Source organism: Rana temporaria (assembly GCF_905171775.1).
Source record: "Rana temporaria chromosome 5 unlocalized genomic scaffold, aRanTem1.1 chr5y, whole genome shotgun sequence".
In the NCBI taxonomy this organism is placed as follows: domain Eukaryota; kingdom Metazoa; phylum Chordata; class Amphibia; order Anura; family Ranidae; genus Rana; species Rana temporaria.
Window position 1 is genome coordinate 234,976 of NW_024404466.1, and position 14,521 is coordinate 249,496.

General features: G+C 59.4%; 1 protein-coding gene across 1 annotated transcript in view; it reads right to left on the reverse strand.

Moving 5' to 3' along the window:
• Nucleotides 1-2,778: 2,778 nt before the first annotated feature.
• HGH1 (HGH1 homolog) overlaps nucleotides 2,779-14,521 on the reverse strand; it is a 37,902-nt gene continuing 26,159 nt past the window's right edge. Inside the window, exons 2-6 of the mRNA XM_040334345.1 lie at nucleotides 13,596-13,696; nucleotides 10,442-10,540; nucleotides 7,157-7,248; nucleotides 6,219-6,341; nucleotides 2,779-4,617 (exon numbers count right to left, since the gene is read on the reverse strand). Coding sequence (XP_040190279.1) covers nucleotides 4,483-4,617; nucleotides 6,219-6,341; nucleotides 7,157-7,248; nucleotides 10,442-10,540; nucleotides 13,596-13,696 — 550 coding nt within the window. The 3' untranslated portion in view covers nucleotides 2,779-4,482. The remainder of the gene's footprint in view (nucleotides 4,618-6,218; nucleotides 6,342-7,156; nucleotides 7,249-10,441; nucleotides 10,541-13,595; nucleotides 13,697-14,521) is intronic.

Sequence of the window (14,521 nt, forward strand, 5' to 3'; positions counted from 1 at the left end):
GTGGGTGGACACGTCAGGCGCGTTGGTGGCTCCTTGGGGTCACTGTCGCCTACTTTACACCTTCCCTCCTCGGAAGCTTCTTCTTCGCCTGCTGCGCAGAGTGGAAGCTGTAGGGATTCTATCGGTCCTGATTGCCCCAGATTGGCCGCGTCGCTTCTGGTACGCGGACCAGGTGCGTCTGGTGGCAGACGCCCCCCTAGCGTCTTCCCCTGGGAATTGATTTTCTGTTACAGGGTCCGATCTTCCACCCTGTTTCACAGCCACCGGCCTTAGCGGCGTGGCTGTTAAGAGCCAGGGGCTTAAGGACCGAGGCCTATTGGGCTCGGTGGTCTCTACCGTGCTGCCTGCACGGAAGGCTACCTCACGTAGGTTTTTTCCTCATACATGGAAGGCCTACTTCTCTGTGTGTGGAGAGATGAACTGGCACTCTCGTACATGGAAGGCCTACTTCTCTGTGTGTGGAGAGATGAACTGGCACTCTCGTACATGGAAGGCCTACTTCTCTGTGTGTGGGGAGATGAACTGGCACTCTCGTACATGGAAGGCCTACATCTCTGTGTGTGGGGAGATGAACTGGCACTCTCGTACATGGAAGGCCTACTTCTCTGTGTGTGGGGAGATGAACTGGCACTCTCGTACATGGAAGGCCTACTTCTCTGTGTGTGGGGAGATGAACTGGCACTCTCGTACATGGAAGGCCTACTTCTCTGTGTGTGGGGAGATGAACTGGCACTCTCGTACATGGAAGGCCTACGTCTCTGTGTGTGGGGAGATGAACTGGCACTCTCGTACATGAAAGGCCTACTTCTCTGTGTGTGGGGAGATGAACTGGCACTCTCGTACATGGAAGGCCTACTTCTCTGTGTGGGGAGATGAACTGGCACTCTCGTACATGCGTTGTGTACAGGATTCTGCTGTCTTTGCAGCAGGGAGTGGTTCCGGCTCTCGCCTTACGTACGGTTAAGGGTCAGATTTCTGCTCTGGCTGTTTTTACTGGCAGCGACCCTTGGCATCGCACTCCTGGGTGCGTGCGTTGGGTCAGGGGGTCTGGCAGGTGGCCCCTCCGGTGCGCCCTCCATTACCCCCATGGGACTTGAATTTAGTCCTTTCAGTGCTTCGGGATGCTCCCTTTGAGGACATTCAGGAGGTTTTTTGTTTATTTCTGGTAGCAATTACCTCGATCAGACGGGTGTCTGTCTGTTCTGGCGGCCTTGTCTTGCAAGGCTCCCTGCTTTGTCATCCGTAAGGATGAAGTGGTGCTGCGGCCGCAGCCGTTTTTTCTCCCTAAGGTCGTTTCGGCTTTTCACATTGATGTGGATATTTTTCTTCCATCCTTATGTCCTCGGCCGAAATGCCAAGAGGAGGCCACTTCTCATCCTCTGGATGTGGTTCGGGCCCTACGAGTGTACTTATATGTTACGGTTCCGTTCCGGAAGTCGGGCTCACTGTTCGTGTCGGTGGCTGGCCCTACAAGAGGGCCTGGCAGTCTCGTCGGCCACCGTTCCTAGGTGGATCCGACAGGTTGTGCTTCAGGCCTATGCCCTGAAGGGGCGGGCGCCTCCCTTTCGGGTCACGGCGCATTCGACCAGGGCGATTGGAGCCTCCTGGGCTTTCCGACACCAAGCCTCTGTGTTACAGGTGTGTAAGGCTGCGACCTGGTCGTCGGTCCACACTTTTTCAAAGTTTTATATGGTGGATGTGAGTGCATCTTCTGATGCCTCCTTCAGCCGCAGGTGTTACAGGCGGCAGTTTACAGTTGGAGTTCCTCCGTTGAGTAACTCCGGTTTTTGTTTGGGGTGTAACCTGTTTTTGCTGTTATTTTTCCCACCCCTCGAATTTTTGGACACTGCTTGGGGACGTCCCTAAGGTCAATGAAGGCTGTGTCCGTCTATGAACGAAAGAGAAAAAAGGACCATAAAATCCATTTCTCTGAGTTCATAGACGGACACAGCACCCACCCCTCCTTGGTTTGTACTGCTTGTTACGGACTGAGGCTCCTAGAGCAGGGTGTGGGTTATGCCTGGGGGAGCCACACCCCCTGGGAGGAGCGGCATGAAGGAAAGGTTTTTAACACCTTAAGTGCTGTAGAATTCTGCCTAAATCTCCTGGTAGGAAGAAGCATAACCCTAAGGTCAATGAAGGCTGTGTCCGTCTATGAACTCAGAGAAATGGATTTTACGGTGAGTACAAAAATCCTTTTTTTTGCAAAGGCCATAGATATGAGAAATAACGTGATTTCTACAACAGCAGGTACTAATTCCACAAATCACTTTATGATATCTACGCAGAATTATCATTTATTTCATCCAGATATTAAGCACATGATGGTGGCGATAGGTACGTTTTTGTGAGTACGGTAAGTAGTACCTGCTGCCTTCATCCAAGTCTCCTTTCAGTCAGTCCTCCTCTTCAGAGACCTCATGTGAGTCGTGACATCACTGACGCGCTCGGAGAGAAATACAAGCTGCGAAGAGCAGGGTAGGCGGAGCTTACCGAATGACGGTCTGGCCAGTCGCACTCATCAGGGGGGGCAGTCTGTCACTCTCCTACCCACTGCCAGGCCAAACAGTACTTGCAAGTAAAGTGCCATGCCAGCACCAGGGCTATATTAGTGCAGGAGGTGGCCGCAGGACGACGGGTGGTAATTTTTTTCCATGCAGGGAGGGCCTTTTTTGATGCCCCTCCATGGCGGCCATACCATGTATACACCACTGCTTCCAAGATCACACCAGACCTGCGCCGCCCCCCCCCCCCCAACATCACAGAAGAACCTCCACATTCAGGTTTTAAAACATTTTATTTTTTTAATGAAAATTATTTATTATTGGCCAACAGACAAAAAGCCCCGCCTCTAGTCTTCATCCACTGCCACCATCCTCCACCAACAGGGGCAACATGGTGGGTGTGATCTCACAGGGACGTGAGGGTGGGCGTGGTCTCCCTCACAGCCAGTCATATCTCTTCTGGATGATGGCCCTCGGCCCCCAGACTTTCCCGGCAGCGACTTACCCAAGGATGACCTCACACAACACATGATGCAGAGAAACCGGAGGACGGGTATGAGAAGCTCTGCAGAGGACCTTCTTGTGTCTTCTGAACAATGGAGCCGACATTCCCACCAACTGACCTTGAGCTCCACCCTACCAGAGATCTCACCAACATGTCCAGATTGTCTCCAAGAGCCAACATTCCCACCAACTGACCCCGAGCTCCACCCTACCAGAGATCTCACCAATGTGTCCAGATTGTCTCCAAGAGCCGCCATTCCCACCAACTGACCCTGAGCTCCACCCTACCGGAGATCTCACTATGTCCAGATTGTCTCCAAGAGCCGAGATTACCACCAACTGACCCTGAGCTCCACCCTACCAGAGATCTCACTATGTCCAGATTGTCTCCAAGAGCCGACATTACTACCAACTGACCCTGAGCTCCACCCTACCGGAGATCTCACCAACATGTCCAGATTGTCTCCAAGGGCCGACATTACCACCAACTGACCCCGAGCTCCACCCTACCGGAGATCTCACCAACGTGTCCATATTGTCTCCAAGAGCCAACATTCCCACCAACTGACCCTGAGCTCCACCCTACCGGAGATCTCACCAACGTGTCCATATTGTCTCCAAGAGCCAACATTCCCACCAACTGACCCTGAGCTCCACCCTACCGGAGATCTCACCAACGTGTCCAGATTGTCCCCAAGAGCTGACATTACCACCAACTGACCCTGAGCTCCACCCTACCAGAGATCTCACCAACGTGTCCAGATTGTCTCCAAGAGCCGACATTACCACCAACTGACCCCGAGCTCCACCCTACCGGAGATCTCACCAAAGTGTCCAGATTGTCTCCAAGGGCCGACATTCCCACCAACTGACCCTGAGCTCCACCCTACCGGAGATCTCACCAATGTGTCCAGATTGTCTCCAAGAGCCGACATTCCCACCAACTGACCCTGAGCTCCACCCTACCAGAGATCTCACCAACGTGTCCAGATTGTCTCCAAGAGCCGACATTCCCACCAACTGACTCTGAGCTCCACCCTATCGGAGATCTCACCAAAGTGTCCAGATTGTCTCCAAGAGCCGACATCACTACCAACTGACCCCGAGCTCAACCCTACCAGAGATCTCACCAACGTGTCCATATTGTCTCCAAGAGCCAACATTACCACCAACATGGATACATGTGACCACAAATGTGACTTCAGGTCACTGCCGGAGAACGAGGGCCGAGCTAGGGGGCCCCCCATAGGAGGGTGAGGGCCAAACCAGTATGATCTCCCAGAGATGGTGAATAATGAAGAACTATCGTCCTCCCGGCACACAGAGCCGAGACTTCTCTCTTCATCCATCAGGAAATTTCTGGTCTACAGAGTTCGTGGAGAATGTGTAGAGGCGGGAAGCAAACAGTCTCCTCCCACTCTCCAGAGGCGGGAAGCAGTCTCCTCCCACATTGTGGGACTCCTCCCAGGTCAGGTCACATGGCGGTCTCTTGCTGGAGTTCTCTCTCCTCCTCTTCATCCAGACGATTAAGTTTTTCCTGAACCTCGGGGGGGACCGACACTTCCAGAAGATTCTCCAGTCCGGCTTCCGGCTCGTCACCAATCAGAACCTGAGAGAGAAAAACATCCCATGTCACCGACATCTCTACAGGGGCCAATGAGAGCCAAAGAACCGCACCATGTGTGTCATTCACCCGCTGGGGCCCCGAGAATAGTGCGGTGTGTGTGTCAGAATGGTGCGATATGTGTGTCATTCCCCCGCTGGGGCCCCGGGAGTGGTGTGGCATGTGTGTCATTCCCCTGCCGGGAGTGGTGTGGTACGCGAGTCATTCCCTCGCTGGGGCCCCGGGAGCGGTGCGATATGTGTGTCATTCCCCCGCCGGGGCCCCGGGAGCAGTGCGGTACGCGAGTCATTCCCCCGCCAGGGCCCCAGGAGCGGTGCGGTATGTGTGTCATTCCCCTGCCGGGAGCGGTGTGGTATGCGTTTCATTATCTCGCCGGGGCCCCGAGAGAGGTGCGGTATGTGTGTCATTCCCCCGCCGGGGCCCCGAGAGCGGTGCGGTATGTGTGTCATTCCCCCGCCGGGGCCCCGAGAGCGGTACGTGAGTCATTCCCCCGCCAGGGCCCCAGGAGCGGTGCAATATGTGTGTCATTCCCCTGCCGGGGCCCTGAGAGCGGTGCGATATGTGTGTCATTCCCCCGCCAGGGCCCCGAGAGCGGTACGTCAGTCATTCCCCCGCCGGGGGCCCCGAGAGCGGTGCGGTACGTGAGTCATTCCCCCGCCGGGGCCCCGAGAGCGGTGCGGTACGCGAGTCATTCCCCCGCCGGGGCCCCAGGAGCGGTGCGATATGTGTGTCATTCCCCTGCCGGGAGTGGTGTGGTACGCGAGTCATTCCCCTGCCGGGGCCCTGAGAGCGGTGCGATATGTGTGTCATTCCCCCGCCAGGGGCCCGGGAGCTGTGCGGTACGTGAGTCATTCCCCCGCCGGGGCCCCGGGAGCGTTACGTGAGTCATTCCCCCGCCGGGGCCCCAGGAGTGGTGCGATATGTGTGTCATTCCCCCGCCAGGGCCCCGAGAGCGGTGCGATATGTGTGTCATTCCCCCGCCGGGGCCCCGGGAGCGTTACGCGAGTCATTCCCCCGCCAGGGCCCCAGGAGTGGTGCGATATGTGTGTCATTCCCCCGCCAGGGGCCCGGGAGCTGTGCGGTACGTGAGTCATTCCCCCGCCAGGGCCCCGAGAGTGGTGCGATGTGTGTCATTCCCCCGCCGGGGCCCCGGGAGCGTTACGCGACTCATTCCCCCGCCAGGGCCCCGGGAGCGGTGCGGTATGTGTGTCATTGCCCTGCCTGGCCCCAGGAGCGGTGCGATATGTGTGCCATTCCCCCGCCGGGGCCCCGGGAGCGGTGCGGTACGCGAGTCATTCCCCCGCCAGGGCCCCGGGAGCGGTGCGATATGTGTGTCATTCCCCCGCCGGGGCCCCAGGAGCGGTGCGGTATGTGTGTCATTGCCCTGCCTGGCCCCAGGAGCGGTGCGATATGTGTGTCATTCCCCCGCCGGGGCCCCAGGAGTGGTGCGATATGTGTGTCATTCCCCCGCCGGGGCCCCGGGAGCGGTGCGGTACGTGAGTCATTCCCCCGCCAGGGGCCCGGGAGCTGTGCGGTACGTGAGTCATTCCCCCGCCGGGGCCCCAGAGTTCCCCCATATAACTGACCTGGATGACTTTCTCGCAGGTCCTCCTCAGGGCGGGTTCCGTCTCCCAGCAGTCCAGCGATCGAAGGATCAGGTAGGTTCCTCGTTCTCTCAGGGTGCCGCGTCCTTCCCGGGTTGCGCAGAGCTGGGGAGAGGGGGAGGAAATTAGGACTCATCATTATCCTCCCCCACACAGCACCACCCTCCCCCTCCCCCCAGGCTCCTCATGGTCTACAATCACCCCCAGGGGCTTTTTAATGGATAGGAAATTCCCCTCCCCCCAGGCTCCTCAGGACATCACAACAGCTGCTCCCCGGCCTGGATTCTGATTGGTCGGACTAGGAGCTGATTGGACGACCGATATCCAATAAACTGCTGAAAACCCGCTTGTGCCGCCCCCTTTCTAGAAGACCTCCCCCTGTAGATTTACTCCCCCGACCAAAGCCAAATTTATGGGCGTAACCAATGTTGGGGAAAGTGGGCAGGTCAGCCAGAGAGTTCCTGCCCAGTTCCACCCCCTCGGTCTTTGTTTCCAGGATGCATCTCATTGTAACCAATAAAAAGACAGACGGTGGGGGAGGGTAAGGTGAGGGCAGTCCTATCCCGATGGCAGGAAACACCGGAATGTTCCACAACTGCCGACTTCCCCCCTCAGGAGGCGGCTCCTCCTCTACTTACCTCCTGAGCCGGGGCCACACACCGCTCCTCCCCTATCAGAGATGGACTATTCCCTCCCTCCAAGGAAAGTGACCAGTGGGTGTGGATTGTTTAGGACCCTCCCCCCAGGAGATGTGTGACAAGCGAGGGGTTAATTCTGCTCCTATCGGCAGCTCTGCTGATTATGAATCCCGATTATCGCCTTCCTGAGGACCCGGACAACCCAACTTCCTTCTTATAGGTGGATGGCTCTCCTAGAATAACCCCACCCTGTGTACAGACCACGCCCCCGAGGTCCCTCACCAGCTGCAGGCACTCGATAAGCATCCGGCGTATATCGGGGTCCGGCTCCCTCTGCTTCTCCTCCGGGAGATACTGGAGATCCGAGGGGAGTGCTGGGAATGGAGAGATGGTGGTCAGTGACAGGTAAACACCCCTCCCCCACAACCCACAGACAGGAAATCATAAAAGGATACTGACAGGAAGTGATGTCATTACACCAAAAACCCAGAGAAATTACAAAACTATTCCAAAGTGGCAGAAAACCCGACTAGACACAGGAGTCCAACCACCGAGGGCCCCCACCCTCCCAACACCCTCCCATCATCCACCCCCCCCCCCCACATCCACCATCAACAACCTCCACCACCCCAACATCCAAAACCAAGAGTCTCCACCATCCCAACACTGAGAGCCTCAACCAGCTCATCACCCCCCCCCATCAACAGCTCCCACAATCCCAACACCCTTCCATAATCCAACCCCCCCCCCCCCCCAACATCCCAACACCTTCTCATCATCCACCATCAACAACCTCCACCACCCCAACATCCAAAACCAAGAGTCTCCACCATCCCAACACTGAGAGCCTCAACCAGCTCATCACCCCCCCCATCAACAGCTCCCACAATCCCAACACCCTCCCATCATCCACCCCCCCCAAATACCTTATCTACCACCACCCCCCCCCCCCACATCCACCATCAACAACCTCCACCACCCCAACATCCAAAACCAAGAGTCTCCACCATCCCAACACTGAGAGCCTCAACCAGCTCATCACCCCCCCCCATCAACAGCTCCCACCATCCCAACACCCTCCCATCATCCACCCCCCCCAAATACCTTATCTACCACCACCCCCCCCCCCCCACATCCACCATCAACAACCTCCACCACCCCAATATCCAAAACCAAGAGTCTCCACCATCCCAACACTGAGAGCCTCAACCAGCTCATCACCCCCCCCATCAACAGCTCCCACAAACCCAACACCCTCCCATCATCCACCCCCCCCCCCCAAATACCTTATCTACCACCACCCCCCCCCCCCACATCCACCATCAACAACCTCCACCACCCCAACATCCAAAACCAAGAGTCTCCACCATCCCAACACTGAGAGCCTCAACCAGCTCATCACCCCCCCCCATCAACAGCTCCCACAATCCCAACACCCTCCCATCATCCACCCCCCCCCGAATACCTTATCTACCACCCCCCCCCCCCCCCCCACATCCACCATCAACAACCTCCACCACCCCAACATCCAAAACCAAGAGTCTCCACCATCCCAACACTGAGAGCCTCAACCAGCTCATCACCCCCCCCCATCAACAGCTCCCACAATCCCAACACCCTCCCATCATCCACCCCCCCCAAATACCTTATCTACCACCACCCCCCCCCCCACATCCACCATCAACAACCTCCACCACCCCAACATCCAAAACCAAGAGTCTCCACCATCCCAACACTGAGAGCCTCAACCAGCTCATCACCCCCCCCCATCAACAGCTCCCACAATCCCAACACCCTCCCATCATCCACCCCCCCCCCAAATACCTTATCTACCACCACCCCCCCCACATCCACCATCAACAACCTCCACCACCCCAACATCCAAAACCAAGAGTCTCCACCATCCCAACACTGAGAGCCTCAACCAGCTCATCACCCCCCCCCCCCATCAACAGCTCCCACCATCCCAACACCCTCCCATCATCCACCCCCCCCCAAATACCTTATCTACCACCACCCCCCCCCACATCCACCATCAACAACCTCCACCACCCCAACATCCAAAACCAAGAGTCTCCACCATCCCAACACTGAGAGCCTCAACCAGCTCATCACCCCCCCCATCAACAGCTCCCACAATCCCAACACCCTCCCATCATCCACCCCCCCATCAACAGCTCCCACAATCCCAACACCCTCCCATCATCCACCCCCCCCCCCAAATACCTTATCTACCACCACCCCCCCCCCCCCCACATCCACCATCAACAACCTCCACCACCCCAACATCCAAAACCAAGAGTCTCCACCATCCCAACACTGAGAGCCTCAACCAGCTCATCACCCCCCCCCCCCCCATCAACAGCTCCCACCATCCCAACACCCTCCCATCATCCACCCCCCCCTCCCCTAACATCCCAACACCTTCTCATCATCCACCATCAACAACCTCCACCACCCCAACATCCAAAACCAAGAGTCTCCACCATCCCAACACTGAGAGCCTCAACCAGCTCATCACCCCCCCCCCATCAACAGCTCCCACAATCCCAACACCCTCCCATCATCCACCCCCCCCCCAAATACCTTATCTACCACCACCCCCCCCCCCCCACCATCAACAACCTCCACCACCCCAACATCCAAAACCAAGAGTCTCCACCATCCCAACACTGAGAGCCTCAACCAGCTCATCACCCCCCCCCCCCATCAACAGCTCCCACAATCCCAACACCCTCCCATCATCCACCCCCCCCCCCAAATACCTTATCTACCCCACCCCCCCCCCACATCCACCATCAACAACCTCCACCACCCCAACATCCAAAACCAAGAGTCTCCACCATCCCAACACTGAGAGCCTCAACCAGCTCATCACCCCCCCCCCCCATCAACAGCTCCCACCATCCCAACACCCTCCCATCATCCACCCCCCCCCAAATACCTTATCTACCACCCCCCCCCCCCACCATCAACAACCTCCACCACCCCAACATCCAAAACCAAGAGTCTCCACCATCCCAACACTGAGAGCCTCAACCAGCTCATCACCCCCCCCCCCATCAACAGCTCCAACAATCCCAACACCCTCCCATCATCCACCCCCCCCCCCAAATACCTTATCTACCACCACCCCCCCCCCACATCCACCATCAACAACCTCCACCACCCCAATATCCAAAACCAAGAGTTTCCACCATCCCAACACTGGGAGCCTCAACCAGCTCATCACCCCCCCCATCAACAGCTCCCACAATCCCAACACCCTTCCATCATCCAACCCCCCCCCCCAAATACCTTATCATCTAAACACATCCACCATCAACAACCTCCACCATCCCAATATCCAAAACCAAGAGTCTCCACTATCCCAACACTGAGAGCCTCAACCAGTCCATCAGCGCCACCCCCTCCCCCAGAACCATCATCCACCCCCACCAACAGCCTCTACAATCCCAACATCTGCCATCACCCACCCCCACCCCCATCACTAACACCCACACCAATTCTAACATTTACCCCCCAATGGCCTCCCCCATCACAACACCCTCTCTATGGTTGTCTTACTTTCCATCTCCTCCTCTGTATATTCTTCTCCACCAGCCAATGGCAGCAACAGGAAGGGCAACAAATCCACCTCCTCCCCCAACAGCCAGCTGTGATCTCCTGGAAAACAAGCAAAACCAGATGTGACCCTTCCTGTTAGAGAGCACCAGATACCCCGCCTCTACACTGCCCCATCCACTGCCCCTCCCACAACCGCCCCATCCACTGCCCCTCCCACAACCGCCCCATCCACTGCCCCTCCCACCAACCGCCCCATCCACTGCCCCTCCCACAACCGCCCCATCCACTGCCCCTCCCACAACTGCCCCATCCACTGCCCATCCCACCAACCACCCCATCCACTGCCCCTCCCACCAACCGCCCCATCCACTGCCCCTCCCACAACCACCCCATCAACTGCCCCTCCCACAACCACCCCATCCACTGCCCGTGCCACCAAATGCCCCTCCCACAACCGCCCCATCCACTGCCCGTCCCACCAACTGCCCCTCCCACAACCGCCCCATCCACTGCCCCTCTCACCAACCACCCCATCCACTGCCCCTCCCACCAACCACCCCATCCACTGCCCGTCCCACCAAATGCCCCTCCCACAACCGCCCCATCCACTGCCCGTCCCACCAACTGCCCCTCCCACAACCGCCCCATCCACTGCCCCTCCCACCAACCACCCCATCCACTGCCCCTCCCACCAACCACCCCATCCACTGCCCCTCCCACAACCACCCCATCAACTGCCCCTCCCACAACCACCCCATCAACTGCCCCTCCCACAACCACCCCATCAACTGCCCCTCCCACAACCACCCCATCAACTGCCCCTCCCACAACCACCCCATCCACTGCCCGTGCCACCAAATGCCCCTCCCACAACCGCCCCATCCACTGCCCGTCCCACCAACTGCCCCTCCCACAACCGCCCCATCCACTGCCCCTCTCACCAACCACCCCATCCACTGCCCCTCCCACCAACCACCCCATCCACTGCCCGTCCCACCAAATGCCCCTCCCACAACCGCCCCATCCACTGCCCGTCCCACCAACTGCCCCTCCCACAACCGCCCCATCCACTGCCCCTCCCACCAACCACCCCATCCACTGCCCCTCCCACCAACCACCCCATCCACTGCCCCTCCCACCAACCACCCCATCCACTGCCCCTCCCACAACCGCCCCATCCACTGCCCCTCCCACAACCGCCCCATCCACTGCCCCTCCCACCAACTGCCCCTCCCACAACCGCCCCATCCACTGCCCCTCCCACCAACCACCCCATCCACTGCCCCTCCCACAACCGCCCCATCCACTGCCCCTCCCACAACCGCCCCATCCACTGCCCCTCCCACCAACTGCCCCTCCCACAACCGCCCCATCCACTGCCCCTCCCACCAACTGCCCCTCCCACAACCGCCCCATCCACTGCTCCTCCCACAACCGCCCGTCCCACCAACTGCCCCTCCCACAACCGCCTCATCCACTGCCCCTCCCACAACCGCCCCATCCACTGCCCCTCCCACCAACCACCCCATCCACTGCCCCTCCCACCAACCACCCATCCACTGCCCCTCCCACCAACCACCCCATCCACTAACCGCCCCATCCACTGCCCCTCCCACCAACTGCCCCTCCCACCAACCACCCCATCCACTGCCCCTCCCACAACCACCCCATCAACTGCCCCTCCCACAACCACCCCATCCACTGCCCGTCCCACCAAATGCCCCTCCCACAACCGCCCCATCCACTGCCCCTCCCACAACCGCCCCATCCTCTGCCCGTCCCACCAAATGCCCCTCCCACAACCGCCCCATCCACTGCCCCTCCCACAACCGCCCCATCCACTGCCCCTCCCACAACCGCCCCATCCACTGCCCTGAACCACAACCGCCCCATCCACTGCCCTGAACCACAACCGCCCCATCCACTGCCCTGAACCACCAACCACCCCATCCACTGCCCCTCCCACAACCACCCCATCCACTGCCTCTCCCACAAGCGCCCCATCCACTGCCCCTCCCACAAGCGCCCCATCCACTGCCCTTCCCACCAACCAGCCCATCCACTGCCCTTTCCACCAACCGCCCCATCCACTGCCCCTGCCGCCAACCGCCCCATCCACTGCCCCTGCCGCCAACCGCCCCATCCACTGCCCCTCCCACAACTGCCCCATCCACCGCCCCTCCCACAACTGCCCCATCCACAACCGCCCCATCCACTGCCCCTCCCACAACCGCCCCATCCACTGCCCCTCCCACAACCGCCCCATCCACTGCCCCTCCCACAACCACCCCATCCACTGCCCCTCCCACAACCGCCCCATCCACTGCCCCTCCCACAACCGCCCCATCCACTGCCCCTCCCACAACCACCCCATCCACTGCCTCTCCCACAACCGCCCCATCCATTGCCCGTCCCACCAAATGCCCCTCCCACAACCGCCCCATCCACTGCCCCTCCCACAACCGCCCCATCCACTGCCCCTCCCACAACCGCCCCATCCACTGCCCCTTCCACAACCGCCCCATCCACTGCTCTGAACCACCAACCACCCCATCCACTGCCCCTCCCACAACCGCCCCAACCACTGCCCCTCCCACAAGCGCCCCATCCACTGCCCCTCCCACAAGCGCCCCATCCACTGCCCCTCCCACAACCGCCCCATCCACTGCCCCTCCCGCCAACCGCCCCATCCACTGTCCCTCCCGCCAACCGACCCATCCACTGCCCCTCCCGCCAACCGCCCCATCCACTGCCCCTCCCGCCAACCGCTCAAAAACCACTCCCCCTCATAGTCCGTATCGGGCGCTCCTCTATGCCCCTCCCCGAGGAGAAGACTGTCCTGTGACTGGAGGAATAGAAAGTCTGTGATCCCCTTCCGCTGTACAGATGCCCCCTACTGGAGACAGCCTGCAATCACACTTCCAGATTCTGGATTGGGAGAAGTCTAGGGACCTGGGAGAGGGGATAGGTCATAGTAGAGGGCGGGGAGCGTAGAGGTGTGTGGAGGAGGGGCAGGGAACGTAGAGGTGGGCTGGTGACATGTAGCGGCTTGTCGGAGGAAGGAAGGGGGCGTGGAGGTGGGGCGGGGAGCGTGGAGGTGGGGCGGGGAGCCAGCAATGTGGACTGTAGATCCTGCAGGGGAGGAGTCACTTACTGTGATTGAAGCAGCAATTTCTCAACGTTCCCACAATTCCTCCTCTGCGGATCCCGGAACCTGGAGTGTGAGCATGGGGGAGGAGCCTCTGGAGGGCGCACCTAGGAGAGATGGAGGGGAGAGTCATTGCAAATCCTGGACCCCTCACCCCAAAACTGCCCACCAGCCCAGGAATATGGGGGGCGCTCCACCCTGGACTATGGGGGTGTATGTGAGGGACGCTCCACCCTGGAGGACTATGGGGGTGTATGTGAGGGGCGCTCCACCCTGGAGGACTATGGGGGTGTATGTGAGGGGCGCGCCACCCTGGAGGACTATGGGGGTGTATGTGAGGGGCGCTCCACCCTGGAGGACTATGGGGGTGTATGTGAGGGGCGCTCCACCCTGGAGGACTATGGGGGTGTATGTGAGGGGCGCTCCACCCTGGAGGACTATGGGGGTGTATGTGAGGGGCGCTCCACCCTGGAGGACTATGGGGGTGTATGTGAGGGGCGCTCCACCCTGGAGGACTATGGGGGTGTATGTGAGGGGCGCGCCACCCTGGAGGACTATGGGGGTGTATGTGAGGGGCGCTCCACCCTGGAGGACTATGGGGGTGTATGTGAGGGGCGCTCCACCCTGGAGGACTATGGGGGTGTATGTGAGGGGCTCTCCATGATGGAGGACTATGGGGGTGTATGTGAGGGGCGCTCCATCCTGGAGGACTATGGGGGTGTATGTGAGGGGCGCTCCACGCTGGAGGACTATGGGGGTGTATGTGAGGGGCGCTCCACGCTGGAGGACTATGGGGGTGTATGTGAGGGGCGCTCCACCCTGGAGGACTATGGGGGTGTATGTGAGGGGCGCTCCACCCTGGAGGACTATGGGGGTGTATGTGAGGGGCGCTCCACCCTGGAGGACTATGGGGGTGTATGTGAGGGGCGCTC